Genomic DNA, 22,593 nt, shown 5'->3' with positions numbered 1-22,593 from the left:
CCTCCTAACAGTGTGCCCTGCCCTAGGTCTTGACAGGGTTCTTGCTTCTTGTGGTTGGTGTTTTGCCTTTAACACTTCATAGCTGCTTTAAGAGGCCATAACCACAGAGGCTGAAGTGTTGAAGAAGAGGAGATTGGTTTCAGATCCAATGGTCCCTCAAAGTTCTCCTGTTACTGCAGAAATCAGAAATCCCATGAGAGCTCTCAGTGTCTTCTATCCAGCACTGCTGAGTTTCTCTCTTTTCTCATGGATTCCTTGCCCTCTCCCCTTGGTTTCTCATTGCTTTTGCTTTTGAAGGTCAGCTGGGGATCTTGAGCACCTTTAATGAAGAGGGAGGAAAGATAAGGACACCTTTCACTAGCCCAGGCTGCTCCAAGCCCCATCCAACCTGGCCCTGTATGTGTCCAGGGATGGGGCAGCCACAACTTCTCTGGGCAACTATGCCAAGGCCTCAGCACCCTCACAGAAGAAAAATTCTTTCTAGTATCTAATCTAAACCTACCCATTTTAATTTTAATGGCATTTTCTTTTGCCCTGTCACTACATGTCCTTATTGGGGATCCTTCTGCAGCTTTCTTGCAGGCCCTTTCAGGTGGGGACAATGAGATCTCATTTTCTGTCTCACCTGTGATGAAAGAACCTGTGTTTTCAAACAGATTGGGCTGGGAGAGACTGTGGTGTGGTCTTGGAATGCCTCTCTTAACAGGAAGGCTTGACATAGTGTCTTTTATCCATTTGTGTTGAAAGTTTATGTTTGCAGTCCTGTATTTTCACTCTGCACATCCGAGGGCAGGGTTGCTTTCCACACTTCAGCTGTCTCTTCTTTTCTTGCAGATGAAGAAGAAGCTCTGAACTCGATTATGAAGGATTTGGCAGCGCTGGGCAAGTGTGGGGGGCTGCTGGACAACAACAGGAATAAAAACAGTGTCCACTCCAACAAACAGGTATGGCATTGCTTCTTCAGGCCACCCCAAACTCCAGCAGACCACAGAGGTGGGCGTGGTGCTTGCCATGCTGGCAGAGCAGAGTTTAAATGTTGGAACTGAAGTTAATAGCACATCAGAAATATCATAATTTTACCAAGCTACAAGGTTTATAACCTCTTTTTGAAGAGCTAAAAGGAAGTTACAGGCATCCCTATATCACAGAGAAGCAGAGAATGGTAATGCCCCAAATTATTCGCAAATATAACAACAGGGCCTGAAATTGGGTTTAAATCTCGAGTCTCACCTCAAGGCACTTCTAACTGTTGTTTAGCTCTGAAAGTAGCAGAACTTGTTTCAGGCTGTGCAGCTTTAGGACTTGGATAAGTCAATTGTTTTCTATTGACAGTGTTAATGAAATACAATATTTATTATGTGCACATTTTGCTTCAGATATTTGAAAGACAGACTGCCAATTCTGAGCTGTAGACACCCAGGCTCTTTGGGGAGGAATAATGTCATTCTTATATAAAGTGTTTAATTATGAATTACTGCTGTTTATCTTTATGCTCCTAAGCCCAAACGTTTTGGCCCTGTTGCACATTCGGAGTTGTTTCGGTGAGCAAAAAACATTGTCCCTTGAGCAATGTCAGAAATTATTTGCTGACATCGATACAATAGCTGAAGTGGATTTAATGGCATGTTTGTGTATGGAGCAAATAATAAGTGAACATGAAAGTTGTGAAGAAATAATTCAGTTGTCAGAATAGCAAGAAAAAAAGGGAGGAAAAGATTGGGACAACTGGGGGAGCTGCTGGAGAAGCATGGCAGCAAATCCACGTGGAATTCCACCTCTAGTGCTATGGTTTAGAATGAGCTTGCAGTCAACTCTGCAACTGCTGGATGCCTAGCATTGAAGAAAACAAATTGTCATTTACTGTCGTCATGCATTTTTTAATGTCACTTGTGCTACAAACAAAGAAGTCTGGGTGCAGAGAGGAAAAATCCCTTCCCGAATCCCTCTGGACTTGCCAGCCGCATGCAGACGAAAACACGTGCGCACGTCTGGTTTCAAAGCGTGTCCTGGCGGTAGCAGCTGTCCAAGTTGAATCACTGGGTTTGTGTTCAGCTCATGCTGAAAGAAGTCCAAGATGTTTACAGAACTGACCAGGGAAACTCAGGGCTGGCTCCCTGCAGCTGCAGGAGAAGCAGAAAACCCAGAGCAGCTTTGGGTGGCTGTAGGGGCAGCATCTTGTGCACAGTGATGGGTGGGGACCGTGTGGAGCCAGCTCCAGTTGCTTTCAGGGTAGCAAAGCTTTTCAGGCTCCTCTTACAACATTTGTTTTGTGCAATGGGGGAAAATCCCTGCTGTTGTTTTTTAGACCTGGGCTGTTAATGTAGCACATACACAGTTAACCAGATAATTAGTCAAAAATAAGGAGAATTATAGTTTTCATTGATTGAATTCTTATCTGCATAAAGTTGGCAGCTAGCAATCAAATCCACACCCACAGCCCATCCACTCTGCATCTTCATTTATAAATCACCCATGGAGGTATGCCATGCTCTGATATCAGCTTTAGAACAGTTGGCTGCCAGTTGTGTTTAATTTTATTACAGGAATTCTATTATATTTTAATATATAGAAATCAAACTTTCCTTCTTATTAGAGCACACTTCCTCCTTTAAGATTTTTCTTTTTATCTACAAGTGGAGCGGCCGTAGCCTCACGTTCAGGGTTGTTCAGAGCTCTGTGATGGAGGAGATGTGGATGGTGAGGATCCTGCTCTCCTCACACATGCAGAGCTGAGGGGTCAGACCAGCAGGTCCCAGGGGATGAAGGGCATTGGAGGATGCTGAATTGTTGCCTCACTAAATTGGACTAGCTGGAACGCGTCTGGCTCGCGGCACGGCAGGAGGAGAGTCTGGGAGGTGGGGAGCAGCCAGAGGAGGTGGAATTAGTGGGACCTTGGTTCATGTTTGTAGCTCAGTTAATCAGCTTGTTTGGGTCACTTTTAGTTTTTTTTTTGTTTGTTTGTTTGGTTTTTTTTGTTTGTTTGTTTTTTGGTTTTTTTTTGTTCTTAGGACAGAAATTGATGTGGAGGAGAGATCGCTTTGGAAGTGCTGTTTTCATGCCTGTGATTTTGGTATTTGGTTTTCCCTTTTTATTGTTTACTTTTCCCTGTGATTAGGTTGGCCTGTTGGGCTGAAGGATGCCCTGCACAGTTCCTTTCTTGTGGGGAGAATGAGGCACAGGGCTATTTTGGTGATAAAATGTCCTCTTGGTCATCTAATTGTTGGTGCCTCTCATGAGGCCCTGCAGCAACATGCTCACATTGAACTACTTGGGTTTGGGAGTTCAGTTAGTAGATTAATAAAATAATATTTCTTTTTCTGTGGAAAAATGTTTTTTCTGAGGCATGGGAATCCTTTAGTCAGTGTTCCAAATTTCCACTGAAAGACAGAGTTCACAAGAATGTGTTGGCTAACTAGCCAGTTCTCTGTGGCTTGCAGCAGTTTTTTGGTACACAGAGAAGCACAACTGAAGTGCTATCTCATTCCTGTCTCCTGGAGGGCTTCCTCAGTGCTCTCTTGACACGAGCTGAAAATTGAATCGTGCCAGATTGTATTCCTCATAGGCCTGGGCCACACAAGAAAACAGCCTGTGGTTGTGTGTGCTCCAAAATATTTCTTTCCCAAAATATCGATAGTTTTGCTTCAGTTCATCTTAAGAAATTAACATCCTTCGACAAATTGCATAAAAATCTTTCTTTTCTTAGTTTTCTTCCCTCACAAATGAGTTTAGGATGAACGCTGAGTTTCTGGATGTGCAATGGCTGGTGGCAGAACAGGCTGGAAATTAGAACAGGAATTTTCCTCCCTTGAATTGCCCAGGCAGCTGGCAGCAGATGTGATGGCTGAGCTGGAATCTCCTGAGTCCTGGTCAGGTGTGGCAGCCACTACTACACTGTCCTGCCTCTCTGCCTTGTGGGAATTATAGGGACAGACATGGACACCCTTTTCCTTCCTCACGTGAGGTAAAGCAGAGCTGTTCTTTGGGAAGAGAGGGATCGTTCTGACATTATTCCTAGTGCAGCTTCCACGCTGGTATTCCTCTGTTTCTCCTTTAATCACTCTGTTATTCCTTGTGCATCCTCTGGCATGGCTGGAAGGAGCCCTTTCAGGCTATCCCTTGGACTGAACAAGGGAGTTTGTTCATAGAAATGTCTCTGAAGAGGGGAAGAAGGAAACAGGAGAATGAAGATCTGCGTTGTGTTCATTAAGGAAAAAGATGAGTGGAATCAGAAGGGAAACCCCGAATAATTAGGAAATCCTGAACAAAAGGATGGAGGGAGAAAAGAGCAATTAAATCAGCATTTATTTTGTATCTATTTATGTGCACATCCATTCATTTCTATAAATAGCACTTGGCAACTGGCAGTATGAAGCTGCTTGTCAGTGGGTCTCTGTCACAGCCAATGACAACCAGCAGTTCCTCTGCCACCTTAATCACCATGGCAAGTTCTCCCATGGCAATTAAATGTTTGTAGGAAATGTTTCTCCATGTACATCGAATGTCAGACTGTCCTAAAAGTTGTTCTTTTAGTAAATTACCTCTGGACTCTTCTCTTTGGCAAGCTGGATGCAAGGCAAGGCTTGCTCGTAACTCCAGTAAAATACAGCTCATTTTTTAGGGCTCTCGGTGGGTCTTTGAGCAGCCTAAAAAGGAGTTTGGCTTTATCACCTGGAGGATATGTTGTGGATGGGGGAAGATGGGAGTCTCCATGAGGGGATCTGCAGGGATTTCCCCACCTGGGGAGCAGAAACAAGGGGGCAAATCACTGACTGGGAAAGCCTTGGCTGGAGATAGCAGAGGCAGTGGAGTCCCAAGGATTTAAGAGGCTTCCTCATGTCTGTGTGTGGAGCTGACTTGGGTGCAAAGAGGGTGATACCAGTGAGAAATCCAGCTGGAGAAAAGCTATTCCCTGCCAGGTGGGCGGTTTTAGATAAACATTTTGAAGCCTGTGATTTCTGCTGCTGCCTGAAACAGAAATGTCTGTAACAGGAAGCAGTGAACCTTCTAGACATCATCTTTCCACTGTCCCCTGAGCTGCTCAGGTGCTTTCAGAGGGAAAAAAAAAGCTGCAAGGATCCGGGGGGACTGGGATATATTGTGCTTTCTGCCCCTGCAATGATGAAGGGGCAATGCCAGACAAACTCCTTTCTGTCTGATTGCTGAATGACCCGGCGTGCGTGGGGGGTTCTGTGCAGATAATTCCCAATGACGTGCATTAGTCATCTCCTCTTGCGGTCTGGGGCCGCGCTCCAGCTGTCTGGCGTGTGGGGAACGTCCCGCTGCTGAGGGCAGGGGCGAGCACAGGGCTGATGCAAACGACCTGCACCCCGGGGAAGTGTAGGAGTCCCCTCAGCCTGGCCCTGTGGTGCTGATTCCTCTTAGCCAGAGCCAGGAGTTGAGGAGGAATCCCACCGTTTTGTGGCTTTGTACAAAGGGAGTGACTCGAGCGCTAATGCCTGCGCGGCTCCGCGGGGTTTTCTCGTTGTTTCCTAATCCAGTGAGTAGAAAATGAGAGAAGTGAAAACAATCCCTCTGATTACCCTGTGGCGTGCAAAAGCGGGTGTATTTCACTGCGCATGGGTAAACTGAGGCAAAATAAGTGCCTAAAATCTTGTGGGTAGATATGAGCAAGGCTGGAATGAGCAGCACCAAAGGGAATAGGAGGCCCCTTGTGATGATTTTTCCTGCCTTTCTTGACCAGAGAAGGGTTAATGCAGAAGTCAGAGGCTTTGTCCCAGTTGGTTTGGGAGGCAGCAGTGGATTTGGGTGGAAGAAGTGCTCTAAAGGCCCCATGCTTGTGATGTCTCACCATGGGCAAAGCTGTCCTCTGGTTAGATTTGACAGGTGCAGATCTAAATCAAGCCACAGAAGTGGGGTCTGGACAGATCACTGTTTCTGATGGCAGCAGAGTTTTGGAGGAAGAGTGGACATGAGAGGGGGAATCTTTGAATTTGTGCTAGTCTGGGGTTTTCCAGAGTGACAGTTTTAGTTGTTTCAGCAGCACTGACAGGCATGGAGGTGCAGGGCTAGCTCCCCTGTCTATGCCTCAGCCATTAGACAGCTTTCTCCACAGACTCAGCTTGGACCTGTACCCCAATTTGAGCAACCCCTGGCTGTTCAGCAGAGAGGGTGCTCAGCACCTTCTGCTCCTCCAGAGCCGCTTCCATTTTAGGACTAACTGCTTGTTTTCCTGCTCTCCGTGTGTGCTTTTATTACAAACAGCAGTCAGCTCTTCAGGGATCTCTGTATAAGATCATGATTCACCTCGTTTGGAAACACTTTTTCTGTTTTTTTCCAACGTTTTCATTAATCTAAACCAGCACGCACGGCTGTTGCTCCAGCTCTGAGGGCCAAGCTTGGCCAAGCCTGCTGGGGTACATGGGCCCTAGCCAAAAGGCAAAAGCAGTTGCCCCTTTTCTCCCCAAATTCCCATCTGAATTCCCTCTCTGAAGCTTGGCAGTTGTGGTCTTTTCTCTGTGAAATCCGAAGTTTTGAGGAAAGAGCCAAAAATACCTCAAGGAAAGCCTGGAAAGATGGTGATGGGTTTGTGGCCACAGCAGTGGCTTTGCTTTTTCCTTTCGGAGGAATATGGCAAGAACGAGTAAAATACCATTTGTTTGTGGGGCTGGAGGAAATGCCGGTACAAGTATTTTGGAGAAGAAATTGTTGTAGAAACGAAGGGAATGACTGTGGTATTTCCTGTCAGGGCTGTCGCTGGTTTTGTTTGTGTCGCAGCAGGGTCTGCAGGCGCCAGCCGGGCCGCGGGCTCCTCCGTGCCCCGCACGGAAACGCACGCAGAGAGGGAAAGCTGCTCAGTGCACACAGCCCAGGAGGCCAAACACCTTCATTCTGTGCTTCTCTCCACCACCCTTCTGCTGCTTCAGAGAATGAATCACACAATGGTTTGAGCTGGGAAGGCTTCTAAAGGCCAGACTGTCTGCTGTGGGCAGGGACATGTCACTAGACCAGGTTGCTCAAGCCAGCCTGGCCTTGAACACGTCCAGGGATGGAGCATCCACAGCTTTTCTGGGCAGCCTGTTCCAGTGTCTCAGCAACCCAATGGTAGAAAATGTCCTCCTTATATCCAGCCTCAGTCTAGCCTCTTGCTGTTGAAAATGTTGCCCTCATCCAGTCACTGCAGGACCTGGTAAAAGGTCTCTCTCCATCTTATAAAACCCCTTTTATGTATTGAAATGTTGCAAGAAGGTCTCCATGGAGCCTCCTCCTCCCCAGGCTGGGCTTTCTCTTCATACCCTTAGCCAAAACCCTTCCTGCCTTTGTGCCTCAGTTTCCCTTGCTTGCTCCATTCCCTGCCTGAGCTCTTACAGTGCTGATGAAAATATTGTTTAAATGCTCTGCCAAAGCTCAGGGTTTAAGGCTGGTGCCTGTGGCTGTCCTTACCCCTCTCCTGCACTGTATTTAGCACAGGCCTTTGGATGTCTCAGCTTGTTCTCCTACACCCACTAAGGACCTCTTGATTGAAGGAGAACAGGGCTGCCCTTGACCTCATGTGACGCCTGATGGCAGGGACAGTGAATAGTACAACCTGGGTTGTGCAAGGGGAGTCACATTCCTCGCAAAATTGCAAAAGTGAGGACCCAGCAGCCTTCACCACCCACACTTCTTCCACCTCAATATTTGGCCACTGTGTTGAGTTCCTGATGGGGAAGGTGCTGGCCCTGCATTCCCCCTCATTGTTCATTTGAGATGCTGGGTGCAGACTCACACGAGGTTCTGCTCCAGCACTTGGCAGTGCCCCAGGCTCCCTGTGTAATCTTAAACCAGTTGCTGCAAACCAGACTTCCATGGGTGTAAAAAATCACAGCCTGCTCCAGCATTTAGGAAGTGCTTTGCATCCCCTGAGATTTCCTAGTACTTTGGGCACTGCCCACTCTTTTTTTTTTTCTTTAAAAAAGGAAAAAAGTATTTGTTGCTGATAGGAATGATTAATTCAGCTGGAGCTGTGGGTCAAAAACATGAGCAAGCCAAGGGAAGCCTGAAAAATTAAACTGTAATCAACTTCTCAGACTGATAAATATGAATTTATCCCTCTTCCAAAAGCTTGCGAGCTAAAGGTCTGGGTTTCTTGGAGGGAAGCAAGAGGTTAGTGTGTTTTGTATTAAAGAAAAATGTTATCTAATTAAGAAATGAAGTGGGTTTTCATTTCCCTGTTGCAGCCAATGTGTTTGTAGCTCTGCTCAGAAGCAGAGCAGTGTGGGGCAGCTGGCGTCCTTCTGCTGGCGTCGGGCCACGGCACATCAGCCTTGTTGTTGATGTAGAAGAAAAGGATGCAGCAGGGTCGTGGCCCCATTTTTTTTTTTTTTTTTTCATTTTCTTCTCTCTCTGGAGCTTTAGACAAGTGTTCTGACATTTTCCAGCCACAAGCTGTTTTCCAAAACTTGTTTGTCTGTGAAATCTGTGCTGCTCAGCACAACCAGGCAGCGTGTGCTACGTCCCAGCTCAGTGCAACATTCGGGGCTGTGCTGAAAGTGAAACCTGTGTTTTGAAAGGTTTCCTGCAGTGAGGCCAGAGCTGTGTGAGCTCTTCCCCTTCCACGTCCTGCTCTTTTGTAAGGGAGAAACCTCGAAAGTTCCTTGCCCTGATTTTTTTTTTCTCTCTCTTTCTTTAGAGAAAGGTTTTGTGATGTTACAGTCAGTGAACCCACACTGGCCAATTTATTGCCAGCATCTAGGAGGAATAAAGCAGCCAGGCCTGCTCAGAGAGGCACGTGCAAATAAAAATTGGCATGAAAGAGCCAGATAATCCAAGGTGACAATTCCACCTGTATTTGCTGTCTCTCCAGAATGATTTGAACCTTCAGCACTAGGTTGGTTATGGTCATCTCTTCTCTTTTGGAATTTTATACTGGTTTAGAATTAATCTGGTATTTTTACAAGTTGTGCCTGGTTCTGGAAATGAACCTGGAGACTCTCCAGACTTTGTGGGTCTGGAAAACTGGCTTTAGCCACTGAGGTGATGTAAGTGCCTGTTTAGCACAGGCCTGTATCACTGCTGGAGTGCCCCACTTGGTGACTGTCCCAGCACTGGTTCTTCCCAGCCCTTCCGGAAACACAGAAAATGCCACGAGCAGAGATAACAAGGATGCATTTTGGGTGATGCATCGTGTTTACCCTGAATCTGTTTAAGCTTTTCAACAGAACCGCCTCCAGCCTCGACTTCCTGAATTTCGGTGGGTGTTTGCAGAACTCGGGGAGCTGTCGGTTGAAAAACAAACCCGAGGGCGCCGGTCCAGCTCGTTTTCCTCATTAGGAACAAAGCTGTTTCACTGCAGCTCTGCTTTCCCTCTGAGAGGATGGAAAGTGTGCCTTCACACGCTGGCAGCCCAGGCCCAGAGATAAGTCCTGTGCTCAGGAAGGGCTGTCACCCACCCAGCTGGGAGTTATCCCTGCGAGACGCCGGCGGCGCGGGACCGAGCCCTCCCTGGGGTTCCACCTCGGAGGGAGGTGGCCAGCACTTCTCTCTGCATGGGAAGAGAGCTGTTTGAGGAGGCTGGTGGGCACTGTGGGGAGGAAAATGCTGGTTAAGTGGGGTGACTAGATCTGGTCTGGGGAGTAAAGAGGGTTTTGATCTGCGTTGGAGACAGTCGGAAAGTCCTGGAATGATCTGAGGGATGCTAGAGGGATGCTTGGTTCAGACTTGGCCTGAGAAGCTGAAGGAATGAAAAAGCTCCTTGTGGTCTTGATTGCTGCTAAATATGCACAAATATCTCCCATCCTCTGATGGGAGAAGTGGTTTTTACTGGTCCTCGCACAGCTGTGTGCCTGTGATTCCACTGGGCTCTTTGGGCAAATTTTGTGGTTTCTCTTGAGGTGAGCAGTGGGTCAGTTCAGGGTGGGCATTTGCTGTACATTGTGTATTGGGCCTGATACACTTTGCATTTTGTAGGTCCTAACAAAATAGCAACCAGCCCTTCAACCATCCTAGCACTGTTGGCTTTAAAATTTTAGACTGCCTCCAATTCCATTAGAGAATGCTTGCTTTTACTTCTTAATTCTTCACCCCAAACTATGTTCTAGTCAACATCCTCTGAGCTTTGGTTTTTGGGTTTCCAACAGAAGAGCACTGGGGTGAAACCATGGGAAGCACTGAAGGTGGACAGGCATCAGACACTTGCCACATTGGCCTCTTTGATAATAGTGCCTTGCTCCCAAGAGTTCAGAACAATTTTCAGCTTTATGAATGAATTTTATTAAAACTAACAGTTATAGAGGTGAGTGTCTTCTTGCTTACAGAAGAACTTATTTTCTGACAAGCACATTCTTCAGCAATGTGGAGTGTCCTCAAAGGCTATGAGTCCACCAGGCAGCTTGGCCTAAATAAACCAGATGCCTTACAGAGAGTCAGGAGAGTCTCCCTGAGAACTCCTGTCAGCTTTGGGTCTATGGGTCAATCCAGGATGCACTTTGGGACCTCACCATTCTCTGCTTTTTCTTTCAGCAGCGAAGTGTCAGGATCAAGTTTGAGTATGAAGGAGAGAAAAGGTAGGTACCTACTCCAGTCCCCTGTGAATACAGGAACTAATTACCTTTTCCACTCAACACTGTCCTGCTGACTTCAGCCAACTGCAGCTGAGCTCACAGCAGGATTCATTCCCCTAAAATCAGCTGCACTTTTATATGCAAAAGCCCTGCCTCATCATCCCATTTGCCACAAGAAGCTCCTGGGATTTGCACACAGGCAAAATGGTTCCAAGCTGGAAGTCATTAAATGCCTCTTTTACCAGGGACATTGGGTGCACACTTGGATCCTTTTCTCTTGTTAATTCTTGAGCCCTGCTGAACCACAGTGGAGCTGGAACTCTACAGAAATGTGTCCTTTGATTAGCAGTCCATGACACTTACTTAAGATAACCAGATTTTGGGCATGGGTCCCATAAAAATAGGGCTGGGAGTTAAAGCTTGTCCGCCCTTCCCTGCTTGACATTTTCATGGAATCACCTCTGCTTGGTGACTGTGACAGGGCAGGACACAGGCTGATGGTCCAAGGTGCATGTTAAAGCCAAAGAAAATTTAAGTAGTGTTATTTTAGGGTTAGACTGTACCTGCTGTAAGTACCTCTAGAGGTGCTGTGTGTGATGGTACAGGAGAGTCACAGGATGCCAAACTGCATCGTCCCCACTTCCAGCCCTCCTCCCTATTCAGAGCCTCTTGCTGAAAACAGAGATGATAAATCACTGGCCATTGCCCGATCTGGGTTTTCTCCAGTGGAGGGCTGCTGGAGTTCCTTTTTTCCCACCTGTACTCGCATTGGAGGGAGGAGCAGAGGAGCTGCACCAAGATTTTTGGTAGATATTTTTGCAGGGTAGTCAAGTCCCCTCTTGGGCACAGCAGAGGAGCAGCATTTCTGTGAGTGTAAAGGCAAGGAGCAGTCTTTATGTTTCGTGATGGAATACAAGTCCTTTGTTCTGTACTGTCAGTCAAATCCCAAATTCCAGTATGCTTCTGCTAAACTGAGACTGTTGTTGTATTTGTTTGTGTATACAGGATTATCCAGTTTCCAAGACCAGTCAAGTTCAAGGAAGTGGTGCAGAAGGTCACGGACGCTTTTGGGCAGACGATGGACTTGGTCTGTGTGAACAATGAGGTACTCTTCTCCTCACTGCTGAGGGGCAGCTTTGGGCTGCCTGCTGCCAGCTTCAGAATTGAGCAGTGGTTTGTTCTGAAGGCCCTGATTTTGTGTTTTACTTGGATGTGAAGAAAAACAACCTTATTTTGTGGTTCCCAGCTAGTGAGTGCAGAAGAGCTGTTGTCCAGACACAGCTCAGATGGATTCTCAGCCTCCAATCCAGGATTTTCCTTTGTCAAAATTATTTCAAATAAGGCCTGTTACACAGGAGCATTGTCTTTTCCCCAAAACAAAAGATCCCCCTCACTCCATCAGGGATGTGAAGTCTTCCCACCTCGGGGGCAGTTGCAGGAGCGTGAAGTGCAGAGCAGGAGGGACAGCGGTGCTCACACAGTGTTCTTTTATCCAGCACTGACTTTGTCTCACCCAAACCCCCAGCACGACGTGCACGTTCTTGTGGCTGGGTCTGCAGTGAAATGTGCATCACTGAATGTTCCTCCAGCAGCCCCTGTGGCCACATAAAAGCAGCCAAGAAACCCTCCCTCTGCAATGCTTGCATTTTAAGGCTAGGAGGTCTTTCTCCTCCATCATTCATCACACAGGCCTCTGTGGTTTTCCCACTTTTGAGCCTAGCACTGTGTGTGAAAGGAGGGTCCTGCAGAAGGGGGAAATCCTTGGCATCTCTTCTGGTGTGCTCAGTCTTTTCTTGTGAGGCATCTGCAGCCACTGGACTCTCAGGGTGGGTTTGGCTTTGGGAAGGAGGAGAGGGCCAAATGGCAAAGAGGTGGGCTTTGAAACACAGATCCTTTTGGATCTGCCCTGATAGGTGGCTTGTTCAAGTATTAATTGCAGATGACCTGCAGCCTTTGATTAAAGTATGAATGGAGAGAGAGGTCCTGAAGAGACCTTTCTTCTATTTTTTCCCCCATTTATTATTTTCTCCCTTCTGTTTCAATAGAGATTTGCTCCACAAAGAAAGCTCCTATTCTTTTACAATAGGTAACTCATGATACCAAAGTGTCCACTGGGTTTTGACTTTGAATGCAGTCAGGTTTCTAATCTTGGGCATTCTTTGACAGCCCTCTTGGGAAAAGCCTGCCATTGAATTCTCCAGGAATGACTCATTTCATTCCAGGTTTCTTCCCACTGGAAGAGGATTTCTTTCCAACAACAGCAAACAGAAGCTTAAATAATGCATTTTATCCCATGTTAGAAACTGTCTTTTTGGGCATGTGCACAGCACATAGCAGGGCCATGAGCAGGCCTTTGGGTACTTCTGATTTCGTAGGGCAGTGCTTTGTTTTTCCTACACTTAAAAGTTCCACCTCGTGAGAACCCAAGCTTTTGGAAGATGTCTGAGGAGCAGTAACTCAGAGTTGTTGTTCTGGAAACTCTATAAACAGACAAGAGGGATCTTTGGGGTCATAGCCTACATGCACACGTGGTGACAATCCAGCATCTGGCTCCTGTGTCAGGGTTTTGGGTGTCATGACTGCAAGTTTCAGAGGGAACGTGGCCACAGACTCATTGCAGTTAAATATTTCACCCTGTCTTTATGCTCCAGGGGAGCTGTGCAGGAATTCTTTGCTGCCATCAGACACTTCTCTTGCAGTGGCACCTTGTAGGCCAAATATAGACTGAGGTCAGCAGGCTCCTGCAAAATCTCACTGAGTGGCAGTCCCTGTCCTGGCAGAGGAGACGTCCTGAAGCCAGGATCAGTGAGATGAGCATGCCAGCTGGGTGGAGCAGGGGCACACATGAATCACATCCTGGTGGGACCATGGAATCAGCAGGCTGGGGCTGGTGTAGATAAGAGCAGGGCTTGGCCATGGGTGTCCCCCATGGGGCATCTCTGTGTTAGTTCCAGGCTGGGCTCATCTTTCTGAGGAGTGGGACAGCAAAGCCCAGCCTGGCCAGGGCAGCACAGACACCAGCTTGTGATGTGACCTTGGGCAGAAGTTCACTGAGCCTCCATGTGCCACCACTTCTCTTCTGGTCTCCTGCTGTCTCCTCCAAGGCTGCCCCTCAGCATCGCTCTGGGAGCTTAGGGAGAGTTGAAGCCTGGGGAAATGGCAGAGGCAGCATTATGGAGGGGGAGGGAGGAGATAAAAGCGTATTTAACAAACATTTGTCGAGAATTGTTGATGCCAGTTGGTCCTGCATTGGGCAGGAAGATGAACTAATTGACCTCTCCGATTTTTCCCCAACCCTGTTTCCTACAATTCTTTGGCTTTCTGTGGTGTCTTACAGAGTGAGGTCTGACAGTGCTGCTGTAGTTGGTGAAACCTCACCCTTTGCCCTCACTTTTTCAACCTGCAGTGGAGAGACCATCAAGTCCCCCACTAAAACATCAGGCTCCAGGGGAGGATACTATTTAAAAGCAAGAAAAAAAAATCCAATAAGCTCTGTTTGTTCAACTTCTGTGTAGGTAAACTTTGCTGTTAATCCCAGCTACTCAGTCTTTAGATCAAATAAACCCAGTTTCTGGAAATCCACCCTGGCAATTACTTCCATGGTTCTGCACGAGTCTGTTTTGAGTTTCATGCCTAGCAGATACCTGTTCCTGATAATCATGTGTGCCACAGTCTGGAAGTCAAATGGAGCAGAATTTTCTTGCCAGATGTGGGTAATAGGTAAAGCCAAGCTAAATACTGGCTCCAGTCCCTTTTACAAGAGGGCAATTTCTCCCTGATGTTTTTGGCTCCTCTGAAGGAGGCATGCAAACATGTTCATGTTGTGATGTTGGAGAGAGATGGAATGACCTACAGAACATTCTGTTCAGAGCAGCAGCTGGGGGATTGCTCTGAACACTTGTCAGGAGCTCAGTGAAGGGATGGGTGAGCAGTGGGGCTGAGCTCAGAGTTCAGAGTCAAATTCTGCTTGGTGCTGAAACTAGGGAGAGCAGCTCTCCACCATTCTCAGTTCTCTCTGGGGGTGTGTAGAGGGGGAGCCTTGTCTGCTTGAGGCAGAGCCTTTTGAACCTCAAGAGGGTTAAGCAGTGCCCCAAGGGAATCTCTCCACCTCTACTGATTGAGGGAGCAGGCTGAGCACTGCATTTAGGAGACATACTCAGTACAATCTTTGTCTGATATCTATGGGGAATACAGGTTGTTCATTCAAATAGGAGTGAAGGATGAGAGGAAATCACAGGATCACAGAATGGGTCAGGTTGGAAGGCACCACAGAGGGTCATCTGGTCCAACCTCCCTTCTTAAGCAGAGTCAAGAAGAGAGAGATGCACAGGGCACAGGATTGTGTCCAGATGGTTCTGGAATATCCCCAGTAAGGGAGACTCCACAGCCTCTCTGGACAATCCTCAGAGCTCGGTCACTGCACAAGAAGAAGTTCTGCCTCATGTCCAGGGGGAACTTCCTGGGCATCAGTTCCAACCCCTTCCTCCTGTGCCATTGCTGGACCCCACAGAGCGGGGCCTGGTCCCTGCTCTGAGCCCTCCCTGCAGACAGGCACAGACAGGGATGGGATCCTCTCTCAGCATCTCCTCTTGAGCCTGAACAGCTCCAGCTCCTTCAGCCTTCCCTCCTAAGACAGATGCTGCAATCCCTTCATCTTGCTTCTCAGCTGGCCCTGCTGCAGGAGCTCCCTGTCTCTCTCGAGTCCAGAGCTGGGCACAGCACTCCAGATGTGCCTCACGGGGCTGGGCAGAGGGGCAGGATCCCTTCCCTGACCTGCTGCAAGTGCCCTTCCCAGTGCACCCCAGGCTCTCACTGGCCTTCTTGGCCACAAGGCCAAGAGCACACAGTCTGAGGTGTATTTGCCTACAGGCCAACAGCCAAACCCTTGGCAACACCCTGGGATCAAAAAGGTTGTCCCAGTTGGCTTGTGAGTGTCACCTTGTGTGGCAGCTGCTCTGAGGTGGGTTTGCTGTGGCTGGTGGCAGGAGCTCTGATCACCCAGAGGGCTGAGCCACCTTTCAGCAGTTCTGGGAAGCTGTGGCTCCCAGTGAGAGCAGTGAGAGCCTGCTGGGAGCTGTGGCTGCTCGGTGCCTTTGGTCAGTGGAGTTACAGTGTACTTTGGCACAGGCATGAGAATAACGTGTGCTGTGTTGGCCAGATTCAGTGCCCGAGGCAACCTGCAGAGGCTGGGGCCTGTTTGGTATGAGATTAGGCAGAAAATCCTGGAATGAGGGGCAAGAAGTTGTGCTTTTAATCTTAGCCCAGGGCAGCAGAAGGCCACAGAGCTCCTCTGAAGTGCAGCTGTGTCGGGCGTCGGAGGCTTTGCAGGCTGTCTGCAGGACATGGTACACCACACAGCAAGGTTGGGAGGGTCAAATTCCCCGTGGAGGTGTGAGGGCAATAGTCTGCCATTTCCCAGGAAAGCATCAGGATTTTTTGCTGCCTGACAGACACAGCACTGTGTAGTTCTCTGTTCTTATAAAGAGCAGAAGCTGAATTTGTTCTGCTGGGAGTGAAAGAAGTGGTTCTTGGAAGGAGAGCAATGCACACCTTTCACATCAAAAACGAAAAGACTTTTATTTGTGGGATGTTCCTGGGTTTCACCTGATGGCCAGACACTGGGGAGCTGTGTCAGTGTGCAGGAACACAGATTGCAGCAGCAGGGAAGGACACAAAGCATCTGCCAGAGCATATCCTTGAGTGCAACTCACTGGTGTCTTGGAGCACCACTGCATGACCATCAACCCAGCAAGAACGTGTGGGGTTGTTTTGGGGCTGGGTAGAAGCAGGTCCTGCCTGCAGAATCAGAGCAGCCCCAGAGTAGCAGGCAGCAAGCCCAAGGTTTCATCTCAGCCCTCTCCCTTTCCCACTAGCTGGATCGCTGGTGTGACATTTAAGCTTTCTCCTTGCAGATGTTGTTTGTTGTGACTTTTTTTTATGTCTGTTCCTTGGTAAATGAGGTCTTGGAAGAAAATATTAGAGCTGGAGGGCACGGGGGCCCCGTTTTCCATCGCCTCCTTGGGTTCCTCCCTCATCCCCCGATTCCCAAGCTGCTCCCTGTAAGAATCTGGCTCCTGTTTACCCAAAAGTGTGACATTGCCATCCTCTGGTGTTTGTTTAATCCCTTCCAGCTCCTGATCCCACTGAAATCCCAGGAAGATTTGGACGAAGCGATGGAACAGTTGGAGCTGAGCCCTTCCCTGAAGAGCCTGCGGATCCTTGTGAGCGCTCCAAAGAAAGCGAATGTGAGCCCTTCACCTTCTCTGCTCTTTTGTGTCCGGCCTGAGATGCCTTGTTATTGTGTTGGGGAGTGGAAAAGAGTCTCCTGGCAGTGCAGAGCAGAGGGCAGGCTGCTTATGAGGGAGGTCAGCCCTGCTCTGGCTCAGCTGCTTGGAAATTTTCCTGTGATAGTAGCCCAGAGGCTGAGCTCAGCTCCCTCTGGCTCCTGCATCCTGTGAGGGGTTAAATACCAGGCTGACCCTCAAACAAGGTTAAACGCTGAGAGGACTCCTTGTGCTTTCCTTCTAGAGATGCTCCCACCATTCCTTTTCACCTCTCCTCTGTATTCAGGGCGATGCCCTGGCCCTTGCCCTGCTGGGTGGCAGCGTGGGGACTGTTCCCTCCACGTGCTGCAGCGGTGCTAAAGGCTGGGAAGAGCAAACTGGAGAATCCTTCGGTCTCATGCAGATCTGTCTGGGTTTTTTTCCATCTTTATTTATTTATTAGTTTTTCCTGAGCTCAGTGGTTTTGCAGTTAAGCCTGTTAGCTTGACCTCGCTTGCACAGAGTGTCTTGCCAAAGCACATGTCGTGCTGCCCCAAGCACGGGCTGTAAAGCAAGGGATTTGTAGATGTTGCAACTCTGATTCTTCTTTTTATTTCCTAGAAGTACTGGAGAGACTGGGAGTCTTGAAACTCACTTATCCCCATTCTACTGCGGGTGCTCACAGCCCTTGGAGCTTCTCCACTCCTTTTGAGAGGCTTGGGAAGTGCAGGGAGCAGAGTCCCAGGGGAAACTGAGCCTTGAGCTGGGGTTTCCTAAACCCTGGGTGGAAGCGGGGCAATTTGTGGGAGCACAGCAGTACTGCAAGTCAGCTGCTGAGGGCAGAGGAGCCAGGTAGATTCCTGCCTGCCTTTGAGAGCAGCTCCACCTCTTCCTGAAGCATGTGGCCGTGCTCCTGTGTGTGAGAGCACACGGTTCTGAGGCCATACATAAAATTATCATAAAATCACAGTGCACTGTAATGTGTGGTCTTAGTAAAACCTGGCCACTACCAGGTTACCAGCTGGATATGCTTTTCTTTGCTCTTCCCTTACCTGTCTTCCCTGACCTTTCCCCTCTTTGTCCCTCTGTCCTGTTGCAGAGGAACCTGTGCAGTGCCTCAGTTGCCACTGGAGTCTAGGGAGCACAGAGGAGAGGTGCTGATTTTGGGATTGCAAGTGTTTTCAGTCCAGTGATTAGTCTCTGTACCTATCTGGAGATAATGGAGTGCAGTCTTTTATGTGAAATATCTGTATTTGCCATTATCTGTGGGAGCTTAATCTTATTAGACTGTTTTATTAGCAGACGTGGATTGTTTGTGAATGGTTTTTGGATCACTCCAGATTACGTGCATGTCTTCTTTCTTTCTTTCCTTTTTTTTTTTTTTTTTTTTTTAATAGTTCTTGGGTAATAGGGTCACGGGGAGCCAAATACAGGGTTTCACATGGTGTGTCCACAGGGCTCTGGCCAATTCTGCTCATTCCCTTTGTCTGATTACCAGCTCCTGCAGCCCAACAACAGCAAGCAGCATGAGATGAGGATCTCCAGATCCATGGGCGATATCATGGGATCCCTGTACAAAGACTCCGAGAGGACGCGCAAGTATTCCACAGGTCAGTGAAACACAACGCTCTCTGGGGATTTCTGTGCTGTTTCAACCTGGCCACCAGCCTCTCCCCCCTTTTTTGTCACAACCCCGTGGGTGTTACAGTCTGGATGGCCACCCTGATGTCCCCCAGAGTGACTCAGAGCAGTTGCTGCTCGTCCTCAGGCTGAGGAAGAGATTCTGCAGGTCGGGTGAGGCTGTGCTGAGCAGAGTTGCTTTGAGCACAGAAGTGAAGAGAATGGGGGACCTGGGGTGTAGTTTGGGGGTGGGAAATGCAGTGATAAAAATTTCCAGTTAATTTGATTCCACTGAGGTTTATCAAAGTGAAGAGTGATAATCTGTAGAAAGCCAAGGCTGTTTGGGACCTTTGGTTATTCCTTTAAGCATGTGCTGTTGTTCTCTGATATCTGTCCCCCTTTCTCAGGTGGCAGGAAAATGTAGCTGAGTGGGCTCAGGCTCCTTAGCTCCTGGTCTGGGACCAGCTTCACCACATAAAGACCAAATAAGTGTCTGTCTGCCACCAGTCTGTTCTTGTGGGTGAAATGACATCTGTGGTAGCTGTTTCTGGGATTTCTCAGGGGTATGTGTGCAGTGGTAACATTGCAGAGGTGCTGGAAGGTAGGTACCTGCAACCCCTGAAACCAGGCTGGCAAACACCCGATCTGCTCTTGCAGCCCTGCAGGGACTGGAGTTGGTTTGTAGCCTTGTGTGGTTTTCTCTTTAGTTTTCTGGGCTTGAGTTTATGCTTTCCTTGCTTTCTAAAATTCTCTGAGATTTTTGAAATCCTGTTGGTCAGCTGTCTGTAGGAGCTTTTGTGTGAAGAACCTTGGAGGATTTTATAGAGAGCAGGGTGCCTTGTGCAGAGCTGGTAAAGCAGCATGTAGGACTGTATAGCAGAAGTATAATTATTCATATTCCAGCCTGCAGGCAGGATGGATGACTTTTTCACACAGTGAACATTCTCTGCTGTGTCTGTGGGTGCAGGTTATAGGGTAAATTCTACAGATCTTTATAATTTTCATGCAAGTACTTGCCAGCTGTAGAACTGACAGCCTTGAATGAAGTGGGGCCCCCCTTCAGAAATACACATGGAGAAATACTTCATCCTCTAAAGATCCTCTGTACTTATATGGCAGTAAATACTTCCAAACTCTTCTCTGTGCAACAAATGAGTGTTTTTCTCCAAGGACTCGCCCCTTCTCTCTTTCATAGCCTGTGCTGATAACATGTCCTGTGCTTTGCTGCATGTCAGACAAGATGTACAGAGAATGTTCTTCTAGGGAAGGTCCAGCATACCCTTTATGCAGCCATGCCCAGCTCTCACTTATGCCAGGAGGGGATAGCACATGTGCAAGGGCTCTCCTTGAGCCTGGTGTTTGGATGTACCAGGCTTGTCTTTTTCTATTTTTTCTTCCTAGCTCACAGGGTTTTTGAGAGTTTGGCAGAGTCAGTAGATGGCCCTGAATGAAATGCACACATAAAGCAGAGTCTCAGCAGAAAATGCTGTGAGCAAAACTTCTCTGCTGCATTGTTTTTTTTTTTTGGTACATGTTAAGCTGATAATGAGCAAAAAGCTGTGGCACTGGGAGCTGTCACTGATGTGTGAGCCTGAGCATGATGGCCAGGATTGATTCCATGTGTAGCTGTGCTAGTGGGAAGATGGGTTCCTGCAAAGTTAAGCCTTTCCTACCAACTTTTATTGCCATGCCTTGGCCTGTCCTTCCTGTTTTGGAGCTGCTGGCTCCTGACCAGCTCTGCACCACTGACTGTGAGGTGTCACTGCCTTAAGAATGCCCTGAGCCAAGGCAAGGCAGACAAAAGGTGAGATATCAGTTCTGCAAGGGTGAGAACCTGAGGTACAAATGGATTTTGGAGGAATGCTTGAAGAGCAGAGTGGAAGAATGGATATAATGTGCTGCTTTAGTCAAGATAACGGAGGAGGAGCACTGGGCAGCACCAGCTGTGGGATGCAGAATGTGCTAATGTTGGGATTTTCAGGAGCTGATGTGCCAAACTCTGAGTCTTTGACACTTTCACGTGGTCAGGTGGTAAAAGTAACCAGCCCAAGCATCAGTCATACCTGTTCCTTTTTCTATGTAAACCATCAGTCTTGCAAGAGGTTTCAGCAAGCCCTCAGCGTGACAACAGAAGGTCACTCCTCTCTTTGGGTTATCTGGGGTCTGTAGGAAGCTGCTGCAGCTCTGCTTAGGGGGTGCTCACAATCCAGCAGATGCATTTTTGACCTCCTGAGTCAGAACTGGGCGATCCAGCAGCTGGGCAGAAACTCCAGCAAGCTGAAAGGAAGAGCAGCATCTCAAATGGAGCATAAAACCCAGCATCAGGGAACAGACAGACAGACATGATGCTGTGTTTTGTTTTCCTGCAGTGGGGATTTCACTGAACTTGGTGCATAGTCAAAAGGCATCCTAAGAGGCTGGGAATTCTGCAGGAGAAACTCTTCTTCCCTTGCAGTCACAAGGCATTTCACAGTGTTTTCCTTCTGCTGTCATCAAAGTGGTTGCTATCAAAAGAGGATCTTAATTCAGTTCAGCTTTTTTCTTGAAACCACATTTAAAAGGAGATTTAAAGTGTATTTATAAGAAAAAGTAATTCAGGGTCATGTTCTCTGTGTTTCTGAGATGTCTCATGTTTTTCTGCTGACTCTGTCATGTAAACAGCAGTGGAAAATAATAAAACTGTATGTAATTGGCACAAGCACATTGGAAGGGAGGTAGATGTTCTGGGGAAGATTTAGCTATTTTTGCTTCTGCTGGGCAGAAAATGTCTTCATGCCGTGTCCCTGAAAAACCTTATGCAAAGTCAATATTTTCTTTTTTTTTTTTTTTTCCCCGTAAACTTTTTCAGTGGAAATCCCCTTCCAGTTTTTTGGTGGCCAGCAAAAGCACAAGGGAACTTGAACTGAAAAAAGATTGGGTTCTGGATTTTCAGATAACTGAGGATTGTTTTTATTTACTTTGAAGAAATACATGTTTCAGAACAGTATCCAAAAATTATTTAACGGCCGTATTCCAGCATCACCATTTCAATAGAAATATTTACTAGAAGCTTTATTTTACTGTTTTTTTCATGAAAAACCAGGCTGCTGAGCCATGGTTTCATGTGCCTGCCAGCTCTCTCCAGACCAGGAGTATTGCAGGAGTTAGGATGGGTGACACCTGCTCTGTTTTGAGAAGAGGAGGAAAATTTATCTATGTGCATCATGCCAGCTGCTTTAGAACTAGAAAGTAGGTTCTGTCTTGTTTATTAGTTTAAAAGTACCCTAAATTTGCCTCAAATCAAAATGTAGAAATCCATGCTCAGAAGGATCAGCAAGGAGAGGAGGGAGGCTTGTAGGGATCCCACTGGAAAAGAAGAAATTAAGGAAGATTTGATCCATCTGCTCACAGCTCATCTTGACAGGCCCAGAGAGAGAAATTTCCAGCAGGTTTCTCTCTTTCTCCCGTGCAGCCCTGTCCTGAGCCTGGTGTTTCTGCCAGGGCTCAGAGGAGCAGCACATCTTGATGTCGTGTCCCTTGTTCGGGAACGTCATCCCAGGGCTGGGCTCCCTGTGGCTGCAGCTGTGAGTGGTGGCAGCTGCCAGCAAACCCTCCCCAGCTCTGCCTGCTCAGGGGCTTCACTTCCCTGCTGGATGCTGGTCGCTAGTGGGTGAAGTTTTGGGAAGAGCAGGGGAAGATGAAGCCAGGGAATGCGGGGGCGGAGGGAAGCCAAGCCTGGCACAGGGGAGCTGGCTGTACGTGCAGCACCACGAGCTCTGCACATACTGCATGAAAGGCACTTCTTCAATCAAAATATCAGAAGGGAACATGAAAGGCCCCAGTGGGTGCCAGCAGTGACTCTGAGTCTCCGTGCTGTCCTGGTTCTCTGTCCTCAGGACACACTGTGCTCTCGTCTCAAATCTATGGCTTTACATTCGTGTGTGTAACGTGGAGCAGGAATCCCTCCCCAGAGCACCTTGCTGCAGAGGGTAACTGAGGTCAGCTGCTCAACCAGGGCCAACTCTGAGTTCAGGAATCCCAAACAGAGCTGCTGAGATCTGACCAGCACTCTGCCTGTACAGAAGTGCCTCACAGCCAGCCCCATCCCCACTGGAGATGACATGTTGTCCCATAGACCCCAGGACAGTCCCTTGGGGGTCTCCTCTCCCTGCCTGGTGCTGCTGCTGTTTCTTGAGTATTAGGTCAAGTGTGAAGAGCATCTGTGATGTGTC

General features: G+C 48.0%; 1 protein-coding gene across 2 annotated transcripts in view; it reads left to right on the top strand.

Moving 5' to 3' along the window:
- LOC128796714 (mitogen-activated protein kinase kinase kinase 3-like) overlaps positions 1-22,593 on the top strand; it is a 77,238-nt gene that overhangs the window by 33,822 nt on the left and 20,823 nt on the right. Inside the window, exons 3-7 of one of the 2 annotated variants that reach the window (XM_053958630.1) lie at positions 835-944; positions 10,462-10,502; positions 11,505-11,604; positions 16,631-16,744; positions 18,261-18,372. In XM_053958630.1, coding sequence (XP_053814605.1) covers positions 835-944; positions 10,462-10,502; positions 11,505-11,604; positions 16,631-16,744; positions 18,261-18,372 — 477 coding nt within the window. Of the gene's footprint in view, positions 1-834; positions 945-10,458; positions 10,503-11,504; positions 11,605-16,630; positions 16,745-18,260; positions 18,373-22,593 lie in introns of both variants that reach the window. The other variant, XM_053958623.1, reaches the window with a different exon arrangement.

Source organism: Vidua chalybeata, chromosome 1 (genome assembly GCF_026979565.1).
Source record: "Vidua chalybeata isolate OUT-0048 chromosome 1, bVidCha1 merged haplotype, whole genome shotgun sequence".
Classification (NCBI taxonomy): Eukaryota; Metazoa; Chordata; class Aves; order Passeriformes; family Viduidae; genus Vidua; species Vidua chalybeata.
This window is presented reverse-complemented; position numbering and strand designations above follow the sequence as displayed.